This window comes from Amia ocellicauda, chromosome 11 (genome assembly GCF_036373705.1).
Source record: "Amia ocellicauda isolate fAmiCal2 chromosome 11, fAmiCal2.hap1, whole genome shotgun sequence".
Lineage (NCBI taxonomy): Eukaryota > Metazoa > Chordata > Actinopteri > Amiiformes > Amiidae > Amia > Amia ocellicauda.
Genome location: NC_089860.1, coordinates 5,966,715 through 5,985,591, shown reverse-complemented (window position 1 = coordinate 5,985,591; position 18,877 = coordinate 5,966,715). Strand labels below are relative to the sequence as shown.

At 39.4% G+C, this 18,877-nt stretch overlaps 1 protein-coding gene across 4 annotated transcripts in view; it reads left to right on the top strand.

Annotated features, from left to right (window-relative positions):
• The first annotated feature begins 964 nt into the window (after positions 1–964).
• Positions 965–18,877, top strand: part of sgcd (sarcoglycan, delta (dystrophin-associated glycoprotein)) — a 154,085-nt gene continuing 136,172 nt past the window's right edge. For 2 of the 4 annotated variants that reach the window (XR_010820922.1, XM_066716457.1), the window contains exons 1-2: positions 967–1,327; positions 18,300–18,485. Coding sequence is in view for 3 of the 4 variants with exons in the window: in XM_066716457.1 (XP_066572554.1) it covers positions 18,300–18,485 (186 nt within the window). In the remaining variant the exon portion in view is untranslated. Of the gene's footprint in view, positions 1,328–18,299; positions 18,486–18,877 lie in introns of all 4 variants that reach the window. The other 2 variants (XM_066716460.1, XM_066716458.1) reach the window with 2 other exon arrangements.

Here is an 18,877-nt window from a genome sequence, read left to right as displayed (position 1 = left end):
TTTCTTGGCAGACTACCGGCATTGCCTAGTGGATAATCAGCCTTCTTATAAAAGAAGGTCAGCATTTAAGATTGGCCATTTTTGAACCCCAGGGGGCCAACAAATAGAATTGTTCTCTGGTTCTGTCTACTTAAGGCTCAAAACCTTTTTGAACCACACTTGTATATACTTAATGTATATAATCCTAATGTAATTTATTCCATCTTCACTGTCCTAATGCAATTTACCAATACAGTAGGTTAACTCAGGAATAATGCATCTGACTGGGAAACTAATGGGTATAGCAAATTATTTCCCTTCATTTTGAGGTCAGTAAGACTAAACATGAATCGAGAAAATTGTAATAAAAAGTAAAAATACTATTCAGGAGGTACTGAACATACACAATTGAAGAGTGTGAATCACAAATAGTTAAAGAAAGTATTGCAAAAGCTATATATTTTTCACCTGGGTAAAGGCATTTCAGGCTTTAGAATCAGAAGATAAAATAATAAGCATAACTCTTTAGAAAAGAAGCATAAACCAAGTGTGATTTTCCTTTTCCATTTACCATGTATTTGTATTGATTGATTGATTGATACATGTTTAACTATGAAGGAATCAGAAGCTGATTAAAATAATTTTCCCACCTAAAGGGCATTGCTGATAAGCAGAGTTATTTATTTGAAAGCTGCATGGTGGTTGTGGGTCATTAATAGCAGGCTAGATAAAGTAGCACAAAACCATAAACAACAAATTCAGCTGGCATGCTGGCAGGGCCCACTTTAAATTCCTGACCACTTGTGGGCACACAAAGATCCACATTATTCTCTATGATATTTCGAATCAGTGGGAGCCAAAAGAAACAAGAATAGTTTGTGCCCATTGCCTACCCTCCAGTCCCAACATACAAACAAAAAGGAGGAGGAGTTTTTTCCCCCCTCTTTTTTCCCTGCTCTTTTTAAAGTGACACGTAGTCACTTTGTAAGGATACAGGGTCTTGGAGAAACAGCAGGTCCTGCCTCTTTAACATTGCACATGTGTTTTGGGTCTAAATTTGGAAGCTGACCAGACAATGTAATTCAAACTAGCAGAGTGGTGCAGAATTCAGTCAGTGAGCAGCTTCGATTGAATCTGCTGGATAAAGGACTCTGAAAAGTGTCCAGGAAATTCCTCAGGCTTGGGCAGGGACTTGGCTAGGAGTCTGTTATTGGAAAAACTGACAAGGGGGCTGCCTGGAGTCTGTCAGACCAGGCCTCATGCAGATTTTTAAGAAACACTCAATCTACTTTTATCTGTCTGACACACCCTGACTTCGTATGAGCTTGGTCCACTGTAAGAGAGAAAGGTAAGACTTTTCTTAAAAAAAAAAAAAACTGGTAGTATTTATTTGCATGTAAGTTTTTGCTGTTTTCTCTGTCACATGACAAAAAATCAGCAGAAAAGTGGGGTGTTTTTTCAATGTATTTATTTATTTTTTTAAATATGGGTACTGCGTGGATACTGGCAAAACAACAGAGCAAGGAATTGTCACAGAAAAAAAATACAGCTCAAGGAGTTTTCTAAATTGTCTCTGTTCTGCAAAAAAGTGAGTTTGAGTTTGAGAAGCTGTGTGAAATTTAAAATGGGAGATTGTTTGGAGTTTGGCTTTGCTTCTTTCCCAATATGATAAAGGTTATGTGACAAGAAAGCTGACACCCAGGAGCTGAGGGAGGAGATTAGCTGACAGTTTTGAACAGCATTTTTTGGACAGGCCTTAAAGCCAGACTCAGTAACAAAACATAATTTGAGGGTGGTCTTTTGTAGTATACAGTGGACAGGCGATGCAGTTTACTTCTATCACTTTCAACACTTGGTTTAAATTAAGTTGCTCTTCTGGCAGCAAGCTTTCAGAAAACCCAAGAAATAGAAAGTAAACTGCATATGTAAGTTCTTCTTAGTTTGAAAGCTTCTTTGGAAGAGCTAGCAAGCAAACAACCTTTTATTTTTTTAATGGAATGCATTGAAATGGAAATATAGCGTATTGTGCAATCAAATTACTGTTTTGTTATGCAGTTTTTGTCAAATAGAAGGTGCTGTGTGATTGTGCAGCTGTGTGCACGCATCAGAGTATGAAGGCAGAGAGTGGTATTGACTTGGGTCGATTTAGGAGCGCAATGTGAGGATCAGATGTCTGAATATCTGCTTCCTGATCTACGGTAACAGGAATGTATCACAACTCTGCACCTGTTTCTGAAGGTCCAGTCATTGTCTCCCGATTGTTATAGTTTTTCCTTTTAATGTTGCCTCAAACCATTTCTATTATGTCTTTATCATGTTGTTGCTTTTCTCTCTTTCCTCTCACCGCAGTTTTGAGTAGACCTGTTCACTTCGGCATCCGCAGTCGCTAGGTTTTAGCCAGCATCTCCCTAATTCAGAGCAAAGAAAGGCATACAGGAACGTACCGCTTCATCCAAATCCATGTCTTGCAGCGCTGACTGCTGTAAACCACTGGACGTGTTAACTTCACATTCACTTCGAATGTAGAAGTTGTGAGTTGTATGCGATCACATTCAACGCAAACCCCTGTGCAGAAGGTCACTTGCAGCTACTTGGCCTTTCTCAAAATAGGGATGCATTTAGTTGCCCTCTCTACCAGCTCTATCAGCTGATTGGCACGATTAAGCTGTCTTACCTGTACAGACCTTCTTTCATGTAACAATGAGCCCCAGCACTACTAAGGCTGTGGAATTGTCCACTCTGCCCTACAACATTTCTAAGCCTCTGGTACAAAGGTGAGCCTTTTACATGTCCATTTAGATCATAGCTTCCAATGCACACAACACAAGTCTGTCTGCTCCGGTGTGTATGGAATTGTATCACATTTATCTCATTGTATTATGGCAAACCTCTGCATATGAGACTCATTTTCTATTTTTTCTAGTTTCTAGTTTTCTTCATAGCATTCAAAGTAGGCAGTAAGACAAACAATCACTCATACCTGTTATAGTATCCTGCGGTGAGTCTGTTTCATGATTGTCAGATCCCTAAATTGAATGGCTGTTTAACTCAAAAACTGTGATTTGAAGCAAATCTGCCTTTTTTTTTTCATTTATCATCAGATGATGTTTAAACTCTCAATAGGAAGCGGCACCTAACCAAGATGTATTGTTTGATACTAGAATGATTAAAATCCATCCTTCTTTGAGGAAGAATCGCAATAGCATACAGTTTTGCACACTTAAGCCCATTTGCATAGTCAAGACAGGGCTTCTAATCTCGTTTACTTTAAACTTGCTTATTTTGTGCGAAAGTGAAAAAGGAAAAGAAGGCTTAACATGGGCTTTTATTTACGGCCTTTCATGGGTTAGCACGAGTTAATGATTGGAAAATAGACAAAGAAGTCATTATCAAAACAATGACACTGACAAAATTAGACAGCTACGATCGCACACACACACACACTGCATAATTTTGGTTGAAACAGAAAGCTTTTCTATTGCTTCTCGAAACTGGAATTCCTGCAACATGTCCAATCTTTAAATGGGAGTTAAATGGAATGCCCAGATATTAATTTGTGCATTTATGAGATTTGAAATATGACACATACAACGTGACTGACTAAGCACTTGCCATGGGGCCCTGCTTCTATGTTTAATTCCGATCAACTTTTGTTTTGTTCAATTATTTATTTAGCTTGTCAGGACTCAGCTCCTCTCAATTTCATGACTGTCTGGAGGCCCAAACACAGAAAACCAAACTGATTAATCCCCTCCCAACCAATTAAGAAAGGCATTTTTAGCAATCGGCCTCACAGACACACTGGGGGGGAGAAAGAAAGTGCAGCAGATGCATCAGTTATGATTGCAAGAGAGAGAATTAGATTGCATTATTGGTATTTGTGTGGGGAACTGTGAGGGGCTTAATATTCAAGCCAATCACAGCCTACTTATTAAAAAAACGTCCATTAAAATATATATATATATATATATTATTGTGCTTAGCTTATCAAAGCAAGCCTATAGGTTGATGTAATTGTCAGGTGTGAAGCACTGTAGTTATCTTTTAAGTCTGAAGCACTGCCCAAGGCAGAAGGGGTTTCTGCGGCCTGCCATTGGCCCCTGCGCACGTCACTCAGAACAGGTCCCTTCCCACTTCCTTTTCTATAAAACTTGATGTCTGTGCAGGTTCGTCCTCTTTGAGTTTCGGTGTATGTGTGTTTCATTAGACCTTAAAAACTGCGTATTTCGTCTGGCTAGCTTCACTAATAGTGTTGTTCACCACCGTTCTGAATCATCTCTGTCTCTATTGTGTTTCTTATTAGTTATATTCATAGCTAATTTCGATCCTGTTCGTCCCCACACCGGAGCTCAGGCTGCGCTTTTGGTATCAGTTTCAGTTCACATATATAGCATTTAAAAATAATTATCGTGTTAATATAGTGCCATATATTATACGATTGCTTGCTGTGTTGGTGTTATGTCCACAGGGCTTTTTCCTCCACAGCAGGTGTGCTAGCAGCGGAAGTAAAATCCAAGGCCCGACCACCCGGCCTAAGCCTCGGTCTGTTGTAAGAGATCTTGCCCATGAGTGGTGCTCCTCCGCCGCCTTGTGCCCACACTACAGCCCGCAGCTGCAGTTGTGTTGCCAGGGGGTCCACGTCTTCAATTATGTGGCGCCAAAGAGAGTTGCCTCGCGTGTCTCTCCCTCTTCTGACTGAGAGCTCACGTCAGGGTGTCCCCTTGCCAGAGGCCACTGGGCCTCTTAGCAACAGCATCAGAGACCCTCCTTCTCGGTCTCCTCTGATTGAGGATGCTGCAGTTGTGGTTCAGGTCTTTACAGATGCATCCTCACCGTGATTAATCACGCCGAGTCACAGTCACTCCGCCGTGCTGGAAGGTGGTCCGTTTATGGTGGAGCCCTTACAATTTGACCGTCGGTGTGCCACTGGGACCAGTCTGCCACCGAGTGTTGATGATGACAGACGCCTCCAAACAAGGTTGGGGAGCAGTCTGCAATGGACGTGGTATCCGAGGCCTTCCATATCAATGTCCTGGAGTTACAAGCAGTGCTCCTCGGACTGTGTCATTTCCTGACAGTCCTACGGGACAGACATGTGCTGGTTCGGATGGACAACACATGTCCGTCCGTCTGGTTGCTTATATCAACAGGCAAGGAGGTCTCCGGTCACGGAGAGTACACAAGTTGCTTGATTGCCCGCGCCATATATTGTGCAAGTAGATATACGGCCTTGCTCCTAGATACACTAGTAGAGTAGCTGGCCTTGCTATTGTGAGCAGAGGGTGTAAGTGTTTACCTCTGTAGCCCTGCTTTGTATATGTTGATTGCAGACAGTTCCCAGTAGAGCGTGACTGCGGTACTCACTCCTGGGCAGCCCAGGTGTGACCCAAAGGGGCCTCTGTGGCTCCTGTCTGGAGTTGTGTTGCCGAGTCCCCCTAGCGGTCACTTCGGGCCAGGCTCCCTTATCAGCTCGCTGCCTCCTCCCTTGTGACAGTTTTGTTATACAGTAACCCCTTCCCCTTGGACAGTGCTTCCGATATGAAAGATAACGATAGGTTGCGAATGCAACCCCGGCTATCTGGGGGCTCTAAACAGCAAACTGAAACATTTCCATATGAGAGCATTATCTGGGTTCTGGAAGAAAATGTGCTCCTGTAGTAACCCAGACCTATATTGCTTGGCAGGTTTTTCAGCCTAAAGTCCCCCTTTGATCATAGATGTTGGTTGTCCATTTCAGCTTTAAAATATTAATACTAATTAGACTCACACATAGTAAACAGTGACTTCTCGTGATTAACCCATGTGGAATAACAGAAGTAATAATACTATGGAATACATGCTTACTTCAAATGTATTCAATATCAGCTTAATAGGAAAGCACATTTGAATTCCTGTATCATGTTACTGTCTTTTTGACTTTGCAAAGCCACATTTCGAACGACAAACAACATTTTCACATTTACATTTACTAATACTGAATTTGTTTTTGCTTACAACTCAAGTGTGTTTGATTAAACAGACCAACCAAACATTTTTGTAATACTTTGAACTAAGAACGTCAGCCCAGAGTCAAATATGTAGACCTCGGCAACCCTTTTGTGTAGTAAATTACAATGCATAACACCTTCTGATTGCAAGTTAAAAGCATAATAGTAGATTAATGATTTTCACTTGGTAGAAGGAAGAATCCTCCATAAAGTGAAAAGCCTCCATCAAGTCATTGGAAGTGTAATGTGATTGGCAGATGGTACAAAGTGTGTCTGGGACCGCATATGTTGTGATCCTCTCGATTGAACTTTTATGGTTGTTGGATTGTAATGTGTTGACTTTGTGAAGTGTCATTGCACTTCGAGGCATCCATTAATAAAATCAAACACCTTGTTTGAAAGACATGGTGGTGATGTGGGTGGGCAGTTTTAAGGCCAAGACTCAAATTACAAGCCCATTGCTTGATGGTAGGTTTCCATTGGATAAAAGGTAGAAGCTTCTAGAAACCAAACAGCCTGCATTACGTGCTGTACATAGTGCGTAAAGTGAATCGAGGTAATGAGCGAATCCAGTCATAGACTTTCAACATTATGACAATTCATTTATCACAATTATCACTGTTTGCCAATGTTTTGACTCACAAATATTTGTATCTTTAGAAAAACAAGAGGAATGCAGTCTGATTTCTTCTCTGCAGTATTTAACAAAAAGTGTTTTATTTCACAGTTTAAGCATTAGTGTCACATGAAGGGACCCAAGGGAAGAGAAAGCGAATATTCTTTCCATTCCTATTTCATGATTAATACCCTAAATCTGAAACATAGCATTTTGAAATATCCAAGGTATTAAGATTTTCTTCCCCACACTCTTTTGTCTTTTCATCTCTTTTCATCTCTTAGCTTGTACTTTTTTTTTTTTTGTAGTTTTATTCTTAATAATATTAACTTGAATGCCACTGCCATTCAAAACAAACAGACAGTTTTGCTAATATTTTAAACTATTTAATTAATTATCTATTTCTTAGCCCTGTTACTCGGGTCATGTTATTTACGTTAGGAGGAAAAGTAGAAAATGACCAATAATCATTAAACATACAATCATCACTTCTTTGGCTAAAGCCCCAGGCTAAATTGTGGCCTGAATATGAGTCCTCAGATTAGCTTGTAAGACTTGTAGCTTTTAAAAGAAATCAAAGAAAAATTACAGTAAATGGAATTACTCATTGAGATTACCAGTGGTGTGCTGTGAAAAAATCGAGGGGGGAAGCAGTTGTCGTCACAACCCTCAAGTTCTCCTTGAATAAAGATTCGTAATCAAATTGAATATGATGTCTTCATTATCAGATTACATCTTTTTATGTGTAATTTAAAATACAATTTAAAATAATGATGTTGTGAAGGTATTTGTATTTTCAATATCATGCAAAATGGTTGGCAGTTAGCAAGGAATATTAATTTTGGTGGCTGCTCAGTTGCTCCTTAATGATTGGACAGCGGGCAAAGCTTTGACTTTCACATTGGTCACTAATGCAGGAACCTTCAAGCGAGGCAGAGAATACCCTGTGAGCTTTATGGCCCACCTCTGCTCACTCCTGATTGGTCAACATTCTTCAACCTGCCTATTGGGTAAACTCATTCAAGACCTTCAGCTGAAACAGAGAATACCCTGGCAGATTCAGTCAGCTCAAAACAGTAAGGTTTACGAAGTCACCCGAGCTGCTGTGACCCACCTCTGCTCACTCAGGAAGCATGCTATACGCAAGTGAGTGAAGCAACACAAAGTCATGATTAGACTAATGCATCCTTCCTGGATTGCTTACAGCAGTGAACCAAATTTAACCGGGTACAACTGGGGAGAAAACGAGAAAATTGACGGAGAAACATTGGGTAATAAATAAATAAATCAATACAAGATTTGACTGATGGTCAGCAGAGAATACCCTGAAGGTCCTGACAGCACACCACTAATTTCTATTTTTCACACTGATAGAATAGTGTTCAAATATTTAAGGTTGGCAAGAAATGGAAGGAAGGTGTCAGCGACTGCAGAAGAAGTGAAATAAAATAATATTTGGCACAACTACAATGTGTCAAGGAATGGGGTCGAGAATAGACTTTACTTAACACTTAATCGGATAAGGTCAGTATGACATTTAAGCTCTATCTAGTTAAACACTAACGATCAAAAGGCATGGTTGCAGAAGTAAACTGTGCTGTCAATCTATTTCAAATGCAGCTCATTCTCAGCAGAGAGCTACAGCAGCTGTCCTATGCTCATTATAAAGAATTGATAGAGAGGCGCATGCTGGGGGTAAATATAAGATAAGCTTGTGATGAAACGGTAAATAACCAGTACCGTGTTCATCTGAGAGGCTAGTTTATTTGGATAATTGGTGATGTAAGTTGCATACAGAGTGACCTTTTTTTTCTGCCACACCGTTAACTGTTGTAATCATGCTTTTTTCCTCCAGTACTGCTTTTCATGTTACAATATGATCACAGTATCCTATTATCCTGTTCTGGAAACACTATGAGTGTTCAACAAACTCTGAAAAGGTATCATATTGATAAATAATGTTACAAATGGGTGGGACTAGTTTTGAACTGCAACTTTACACTCACCTAAAGGATTATTAGGAACACCATACTAATACTGTGTTTGACCCCCTTTCGCCTTCAGAACTGCCTTAATTCTACATGGCATTGATTCAACAAGGTGCTGAAAGCATTCTTTAGAAATGTTGGCCCATATTGATAGGATAGCATCTTGCAGTTGATGGAGATTTGTGGGATGCACATCCAGGGCACGAAGCTCCCGTTCCACCACATCCCAAAGATGCTCTATTGGGTTGAGATCTGGTGACTGTGGGGGCCAGTTTAGTACAGTGAACTCATTTTCATGTTCAAGAAACCAATTTGAAATGATTCGACCTTTGTGACATGGTGCATTATCCTGCTGGAAGTAGCCATCAGAGGATGGGTACATGGTGGTCATAAAGGGATGGACATGGTCAGAAACAATGCTCAGGTAGGCCGTGGCATTTAAACGATGCCCAATTGGCACTAAGGGGCCTAAAGTGTGCCAAGAAAACATCCCCCACACCATTACACCACCACCACCAGCCTGCACAGTGGTAACAAGGCATGATGGATCCATGTTCTCATTCTGTTTACGCCAAATTCTGACTCTACCATCTGAATGTCTCAACAGAAATCGAGACTCATCAGACCAGGCAAACATTTTTCCAGTCTACAACTGTCCAATTTTGGTGAGCTTGTGCAAATCGTAGCCTCTTTTTCCTATTTGTAGTGGAGATGAGTGGTACCCGGTGGGGTCTTCTGCTGTTGTAGCTCATCCGCCTCAAGGTTGTACATGTTGTGGCTTCACAAATGCTTTACTGCATACCTCGGTTGTAATGAGTGGTTATTTCAGTCAAAGTTGCTCTTCTATCAGCTTGAATCAGTCGGCCCATTCTCCTCTGACCTCTAGCATCAACAAGGCATTTTAGCCCACAGGACTGCCGCATACTGGATGTTTTTCCCTTTTCACACCATTCTTTGTAAACCCTAGAAATGGTTGTGCGTGAAAATCCCAGTAACTGAGCAGATTGTGAAATACTCAGACCGGCCCGTCTGGCACCAACAACCATGCCACGCTCAAAATTGCTTAAATCACCTTTCTTTCCCATTCAGACATTCAGTTTGGAGTTCAGGAGATTGTCTTGACCAGGACCACACCCCTAAATGCATTGAAGCAACTGCTATGTGATTGGTTGGTTAGATAATTGCATTAATGAGAAATTGAACAGGTGTTCCTAATAATCCTTTAGGTGAGTGTATACAGTGTGCCTAATATCATTTCTCAAACATAGCCTTTAGCCTTTCAGATTAAAGTTATCAACCAGAGACTATAGATGGGTTCAATGCTGTATGTCTTTAAGAACTCAGCCATCAATCTTTTCAAAAAAGCTGAACTGTGTATGCATAGCTTCATGAGCCTGTAGCAGGGATGATGGTTTAATATTTAAATGGCACTATAATGAGGTAAGCTACAATGCTTATATGCCAGTTTGTTTGTCTTGGGAAATTAGCGGTTGGCAGACAGCAGGGGTGGCAGTATAACGGGTAACAATAACATAGATTTCACATTGCACCCGGTCCATGTAATGCTTATCAGTTCAACTTTCTGAAAGTTTGATCTGAAAACGGAAGTTATATTTGAAATTTTCATTTATTTTTTTGAAAATTGAAACATTAGAATTTTGGATAAACATTAATATTTAATTCACTGATAAATCCAAATTTCTTCAAGAGACAGACTCCACCAACTAACCGTGACTCCAGCGTGCAGGAGGACACTGGTCTAGTGGCAAGACTACAGCAATCTATGCCTGAGATCCCACATTGGCTGTCTTCACAAAAGGGAAGTCGTCATGACAGCTCCAACTCTGGCTGGGGCACAGTCTGGAACAGGATCGGCGTACAGGGGATGTGGAGTGGTCTGTGGTCATCCGTCATCATCAATGGCACAAAAGCTCAGCACTACCCCAGACTGCATTGTGCAGCGTACAATGGGTCTGGAATCTGTGATCGATTATGGCAATACACTTGTCAGGTGTGTCCAACACAGCGGCGGATCTCCTCTCTCTGGGAGGACTGGATAGCTCAGAATGGAGGTTGCATCATCAAGTGGCAGAGCAAATCTGAGAGAAGCTGGGACAAGCTCTAGTCAACCTCTTTGCCCCTCAGGAAACCACTCACTGCCCCCTGTGGTTCTCATTGAAAGCAGAGGGGGGTCTCCTGGGTGCTTTTGCTCACCCATGGCTTCTGCTGTGCTTGCCATGGATGGGACTGGGCTTGAATCAGGTGTCCGGACTTTGTGTATAGCTTTCCCATTCGGTAATGGCTGTCTTTAGACTTGAAAGGGAACGATGGGTTATTATAATAACCATGGTTCCCTGGAGAAGATATACAGCCATTACCCTTTTGGGGTCGCTCGGCCAGACAACCTTCATTAAGAAGAAATGGCAGGCTGCAGCTGTCAGGAGGAGACTTTTCACAGACACCGGGGACGGGACTCCACCTGCTAGTAGGGCCCCTATAGGGCAGCTTTGGTACATGTTTTCACATGGCAGGTCAGAAGGTTCTTCCCATTCAATAATTGCTGTCTTTCCTTTTCAGGAAACCACAGTTATGATAATAACCTATTGTTTTAATTTGCGCACAGCGAGCATATCCTTGCCCCTGCCTCATCACAGCTGCTGAAATGAGTAGTTCGGCAAGATAGTTCCAAAAGAAAAATGTTTAAATATATTCATCAAAATACTTCTGAATATTTTGTATAGAATACTTAATGTACAGATGGGCTATCCACCCAGCTTTTGAGTATTTAAAAGATCTATTAGCCGTCTTTTGAGAGTCAGCGATTTGTGACCATTAGCTCCCAGCAACTGCTGAAATGAAAAATGCAATTTTCTTCAAACTGGATGCACAGAATTAAGAAAGGTTTCCATGGATTCGTATGGCTCGGGTGAGTCATGCTAAAATGCCAAAATACAGAAGTTTCCCTTTAACGGTTGGCTGTATGAAATAATAATAATAATAATAATAATAATAATAATAATAGTATTATTATTATTGCAAAGAGTATGTATTTTATTTTGTATTGTATTGAAATTGTGTGAATGTGAAAGAACAGACAGATTATTATTATTATTATTATTATTATTATTATTATTATTATTATTATTTCATACAGCCAACCGTTAAGTAGAGTGATATAATGTGATATAAAGCCGTGTCCCATTTGAAGCCCTTCTGCAGCATCGTCCTCCGCCTCTTGTGTCTGTTTCTGAGCCTTTCATTTAATTTTTCCTTTTCCATTTAAGTTTTTTTTTTTAACTTTCAGAATATTCAATTGATAAGTGTTACATGTACCAATACATTTGTTCAGAAAGAATAGCAGGTGGTTGCTGGTATAGCGGGGGGCGGTATAGTGCAGGAGCACTGTACTATAGCAGTGAATGTCCACAGCCAATTATATATCAACTTCACCATAATTAAAACCACTCATTGTATGTTATTTTTGGAGCAGCTATTGATATGTTACACAACGACTGAGCATTTAGAGATTCGGTACTACTCAATGAATACTATACAATATATACAATAATAGCAATGCACAGATCTTGCTTTAAGAATATGAAGAATGGAAGACACTGATTGAAGTTCGTTTACATAATGTAGAGTGGATTAACAACCAGCATTTTATGTTAGATAAACCAAGACGCAGCAGTGGAGCCAAGGAGATGCAGGATGGCAGTACAAATGATAGTACACAGTAGTAGAACATCTGGTTTTGTGGAGGGCATATGAATATCTTTAAATTAAATGATTCAGGGCAGAGGTGACAGAAGAAAGCCAAATGGATGATATTAGAATGGGGACTTTTTGAAAATGAAATGGAGGGCTGTGCCCATCCCCGAGTATAGACATCAAATTTTTAAAGTCATGGAAAGGCAAAGTCATAAAAAACACTGAAACAGCTTCATCAAACCTGCTTCATTCGGTAAATGGATTTAGTGGCAGTGACTGTACAGTGTCTCATGAAATTAGACTTTCAAGTATAGAGGATAAGATCATAACTGTGTAGGTCCCCCCCGACCGTTATGTGTTTTTGAATGTATTTCAAGACTGGACCACTGGACTATCTTTAAAAGAACAGACTGGTAACAGCTGACATAGAAAGTGAGGGAACCTATAAAATATTGAAAGTTTGCAGGTGTTTTTGCAGGTCAGTACTAGTAATATATTGCCTAGTAGGAAGTTTTACGTTCATTCGAGTAGCTTTTCCTTTGCTGTTAAAATATTTAGCCCATCCAGTTTAAAGTCTGTCAATGTATGTTTACTTGTAATCACTCTTATTAGTAATCAGTCTTATTAAAGCGATGGAAATTTCATTATCATAATTTTGTTGGTGTTGAATTCTAAATTCTGATAGGGGTCCCCACCAAATTGACACCAAGAACAATGTGATGCAAAAACAAATTACATTTAATCAATGCTGTGAATAATAATAGTCAACTAAAAAAAGAGAGTGGCTTAATCACCATCCATAGGGAATGAGCATTTCCTAAGACCGCACTCTGAAGATGATTAATTTTACCCACAGACTGAAAACTGAAGGGAAAAAAAATAACCTGGACATGATAGAGACCAAATAAAAACTTTGCAAATGTGAAAACAGGGTCTGCATTAAGCATAAGGAAGAATTCCTTGTCAAACAAACAGCTGCTGTCAAGTATAGCAATTGTAATTTGCCACTGTTGGACGGGTAAAGATTCTGATTGTATATGGGGCTAGAACTGCAATTTATCAAATGCAGACTGAATTAACACTTGACCCAGCCTTTTGCAGATCAGCTGTATTTCCTAGTACTTGCATGACAGGAATCACTGTACAAAGAATCTACTGTAGCACTCAGTGTCAAACCTATGTTCCAAAGAATGTATTTACTTCCACTGCTATTATTATTATTATTATTATTATTGTTGTTGTTGTTGTTGTTGTTGTTGTTGTTGTTGTTGTTTCAAAGAAGTAGACAAGTAGACATGAAAATGAAGGTGTTTTTGTATTGCTTTGTTTTCTTTTTTGAAGATTGGGATGGGCCCCTCTTAACATCCTCTCTAGGGAAAAGAAAACTTCTGAAGTGACATTTCTCTGTCGGCAACGTGTGTCCCCTGAGTCTTAACTAGAAATGTGTCACTAGATTCTTTCTACGCTGTCACACAACACCAGTGAGTGAATTACCTTTGGGGCCTTAATTCAGTTCTTAGCAACCTTTTTGAACTGTTTTTCTTCTTCTTCTTTCTCTTCCTCCTCTTCTCTTCAGTTTTGTTTTGTTTGTTTGTTTGTTTGCACAAGGTTACATTGGTTTACTTGAAAGATAGGCTAATGGCTCTGGCAGAGTTTTCAAGAAAGCAACCATTTTAGTCAGTAAATGTTCCAGGGCAGTCCAGTGTTGTCTGCTTACTAAAGCCAGTCATTGTACAGCCATGACAGAGATCCAAGATGGGGTAACTTAAAATGAATTGCAAGCTTATTAACCTTGGCAGTATAAAATACGGACTTTGCTGTAAAATGCTCTGTAACAATAACACTGGGGCTGGCCTGTCTCCAGCATTTGCTCTGGTCATAAAATTAATCTGACTCTGTGCGGCAGAGACATTCGGATCCTTTATTTACTGTGATCAGCCTGAGTTAATTGTTTGCATTGTAGCCATCAGCATAGATATCTACACATAATCAAAGACATCCCAACATTTCTTTAAAAGCATAAACCTATTTCCGTTAAATACATGTTATGATTCTCTAATATGAATGGCAACATTACTTTTTTGTTTGTATTTACTTAATTTTCAAACTACTTGCTATATTTCTCAATCAAAATATAAGTACCAAGAATATATATAGATTCAATAAAATAGGGTAACTTCAAATGGAAGATTCGTAAGATGAAATCCCTTGATAAGTGCTTAAAAGTGCTCTCATATTGTTAGACACTGTAATACGTGTACAGAAAAGTCAATTATACCACCAACAACAAAACTACTTTGGCTGTTGAATGCACTTTATCTGCACTCCAGACAGCACACTTCACTTCACTATGTGCGTTTTCCTCAAATTCGAATGGCCCTGCTCAATTAATTACTCGTCTATTGTTTGTGTGAATTTGCATTAGTTCTCGTGATCCATTGAAAACAGATGATCTGCTTTTGTCAAGGAAAATGCCAAATAAAAAGAATGACCAGACTCTCAAGTGGTACAGATTCATAAAAGCTTCTGCTTGGAGTGCAGCTTAAACCCTCCAGTCTTCAAGCGTACCAATCTAGAGTGTTATAACTGACTGTGAACAGGATTCCCCATGGGCTAACACTTACTTGGCTGTCTGCTGTAGTGTTTGGGTGAGTCTGCCACGCAAAGGCCTGTATGATTCTCCAGGGGTTTCAATGAGAGCTGCATTAGTGCTCCACTTTAAAGCACTCCTGTTCAGGCAGTAGTACGGTGATGATGAGCGGATATCTTGCCAGTGTCCATTTCTGAGGGCACCTGTATTTCTCCTCATCGCTTCAGTGTCAGTTCAAGTTGATCCACATTCACCACTTTCAAATTGGGAATGTAAAAGCGGAAGATTCAAATAATTTGTTAAATAAAAAAAGGGTCCACTGCCATCGGAAATGTCTTGATGAGTGCAACAAAAGCTCTTCCTGTGCAAGAGTAGAGCAGGACAGCCCTAGAATTTCACTCACACTGTCATTTGATCAGCAAAGCAATGCTTTACTATGGCCTTTATTACCGCTAATGAGCGTTGCACACTCTAATGATTTCTGGATACTACTCCCTGAACATGTGAGATACAAAAAAAGTCACATTCAGTCACCCTTTGTTGTTTAACTATTTTCTACCTTAAATAATAATCACTCTTTTAGACCGAACCTTTAAACAACATAATTAATCACACTGCCTTGACACCTGTACACAGTTATCACCAGGACAGTTTCACCTATAGAAGATCAGCCTCTTTTAATTTGTATCTCTTCAAATGTGCTATTCAAGTCTATTTGTGTAATATATCTATGTTTCTCTGCATTTGTTTCTTCTTATGTTATATATTAAAAGCAGCGTTCTCGAGTTGTAGTTAACGTGCTCACTGATGTGCATTTCTGTGCTCCACATCTTCCCGAGTCCCTTCTGCTGTTCATTCAGGGGTTGAGATTTTCACAAGAGAGCAGGTTAATTAAGTGTAAATTCCTATCTAAACTTTACATGTGTCCTCTAACCTCACCACTAGGCATCGATTGTTTAACAGTCCATTAACACAGCACACGTGGCATTATTAAAGTTCTCGGTTTTCAGGCTCTTTATTTTAGAGAGGACACTGAGACCAGGTTGCAATAGGTGGCTCACTCAGGTCCTTCAAATTTGCCCTGACCTTCTGTGTTTCCCAGGTCTGGAATTCAGATTTAATCTAAAGCCTCTTAAGGCAGAACTGAAACAACGGTAGCCAATTTAAGCAGGGCATTTCGCTAACTCCTTTTCACGTGGAAAAGCGGGCAGTGTATCTTTATTTCCTTTATTGTTTTTATTTTTTGCACAGGGGATGAATAACAAGGCGATTAGGTTCCTCCTAATCAAAAATAGAATTGGCTTTCCATGGCCTGTGGATCAGCTATGCCTTCATAAAGCACTATAGTCACAATTGGACTCGATTACATTGCTACAGTGCTTACAGTCATGGAGGTCAGCTTTCTGGATGACCTCCACATCCAACAAGACGTATGTGTGCTTGTTTGTTCTATCCACGGCTCCTCTATTTAAATGGGTGGCGATTGTTTTGTAAAATGACTATTCTGGGTGTGTCACGCAGGAAAAATATTGATAGTGAATGGAAGCACAGCTAGATCTTGTGGGAGGAGTGTTTCAAAACTGATGTTTATGTATTTTAAAAAGTAAGGGCTGGTTTCACTTGCCAAGATGTTAGCTTTGATGCTTCAAATGCAACTACATGCTTTTCATTTCTGCGGAGTTAATCTTCATATGTAATCTCTAGAGAAGGAAACATAAATATGAATCTATTATAATGTGTTTATATTTGTAATGTTATGGTTGGGGACAGGTATTGTCAATGTTATTATCAGATGGGGGTAGCGCTCTGGGATTTTTAGGACTTTTTACACAAGAAAGATTGGTATATTTTATCCCACAGTGAACAAAGCCTACAAAACTACTACAAAACACATAGACAAGGGAAGGCAAGTTACAAGTTGCAAATAATAATAAAACAAATATATACAGTACATACAGCTCTGGAAAAAAATAAGAGACCTCTTAATTTTTTCCAGAGCTGGATGTATATTTAATGAAGAATATCTCAGTGTCCCTATCTGGAAAAAAAACTGATGTTGTCATTTTTCCAAATGTATTATTATTGTTGTTTTCCAGGGAGCAATTCTGTATGATGTTAATCATTGTGAGGTAAAGGTTAGTTTTTAAGGCACTCAACAAATAATGTGGCTGCGACTGCTAATTTAGTTGGAGGCTTTTCTCATGCTGAGAAAAGGTGGCAGGTGCCAGAGTTCAGTATAACCTCTCACCCGCATGCATATAACAATGTGTTACACATGCAGGGGACAGAATGTCTTATAAATGGGGCTGTGAGCAAGGCCAGATTATACATCATGTTTTGTTTAGTTTTTTTATGCAAATTATTCCCCTGTTTGCAGTGTGCAGTGTCCTTTTTCTTTTCTGTACAGAAGAGCAATTAGGCATTGCAAAAGCAAAGGCATAGATTCATAGGCGAGTAATTTGACTAAATCACAAAATATAACAGAGCTCCCACTGATTACAACTATTGTTTGAGGTTACAAGATACAACACAATACAACTGCAATATATTTATTAAGGGCACCCCTTCTTCTGTTGTATATCTCAGAGTTTTAGGCTTGCTTGTTTTATCATTAAAAACATATTATACAGGTAGTTAGAATATTCCATTATAAATCTCTCTGTATTGTATGTTGGATTTAAGGGAGGGATTGGTATGTGCATAAATGTTTATTTAAATTTGCACACATACCTCTGAGGAGATTTACTTAATAATGTTGCATAATGCATTACATTTAAAACAGTTGAAAAAAGTGATATATCATAACTATTATTCATTGATAAAAAATATACATTTAAAAAATCAAGAAAAGTGAGAGAAGGCCACCATGATTTCAGCAGTGGGGAATAAGAATGTGAACTTTAAGACATGGCTGCAGTTGCAATATCTTTTGTATGGCTTTTGCACAAGCCTGGCAGTTAAGCTATCACCTGTATCAACCTATCAGAAAAGATAATAAATCATATTGTATTGAAGCAGTGACTCCCAAAGTGGGGTGTGGGGTCCACTCCAGAGAGGTGTCACAAGAAAAGCCTACAAGAAAATCACCCCAAGGCAGGCAAATTAAATCTTTAAGTTGGGCATTTTGTAGTGAAGAATGATGGTCTTTCTTGAGGATTTTTATTTTATTTTTATCACGGGTTACTCTTCAAGTTCTGCATTTAGTCTAATGTCATTATCATAGCATCATATTATCCCCTTCAATCAACTGGACTCTTTACAGTTCTCTTTAGGGTGAATCAGTGCTTTGCAAACTCTAGAAAGATATCACTGATTTAAACAGAAAAAACACAATTAATTAAATAATTCAACTAAAATGTATGACTGAATAACATTGTTTCAGATTAAGAATCCCCACTAAAGTTGTCTCCTCCTTCTTTTCCTTGCAGATGACCCAAGAACAGTACACACATAGAAACAATGTGCAGAGCTCTGAAGAACCACACGTGTACAAAGTGGGGATTTATGGATGGCGAAAGCGTTGCCTTTACTTTTTTGTTCTCCTGCTCATGGTGTTAATCCTAGTCAACCTCGCTTTGACAATCTGGATCCTCAAAGTCATGAACTTCACAATAGTAAGTACTGGTTGACTTCCGCCTGGGGAGCTGTTAAGAAGCAAACAAACAAACAAACAATGACAACAAAAACAAAGCTGCTGCAGCTAAATGACAGGGGTAAAATAAGAGGCTCAAAAACAGCCTTTTTAGATAATTAGACACCAGGATTTCTGACTCATCAGGAAACAGGCTTTGATTTGGTTTCACAGTAGTTGCTGTGTTTATTTGCCATTGATGTATTTATTTATTTATTTGCGTTAGCTGGGCAGTGCTCCAGTCATCCAAAGGAAAACATAAAAAGAAAACACCCATACAAAGATTTCTCATATTGATCTCTAGTATCTCAAAGCCTAATTAAAATAACACATTTACCAGCACTGGAACTGGGCCAGAGCACATTTTACCTACTT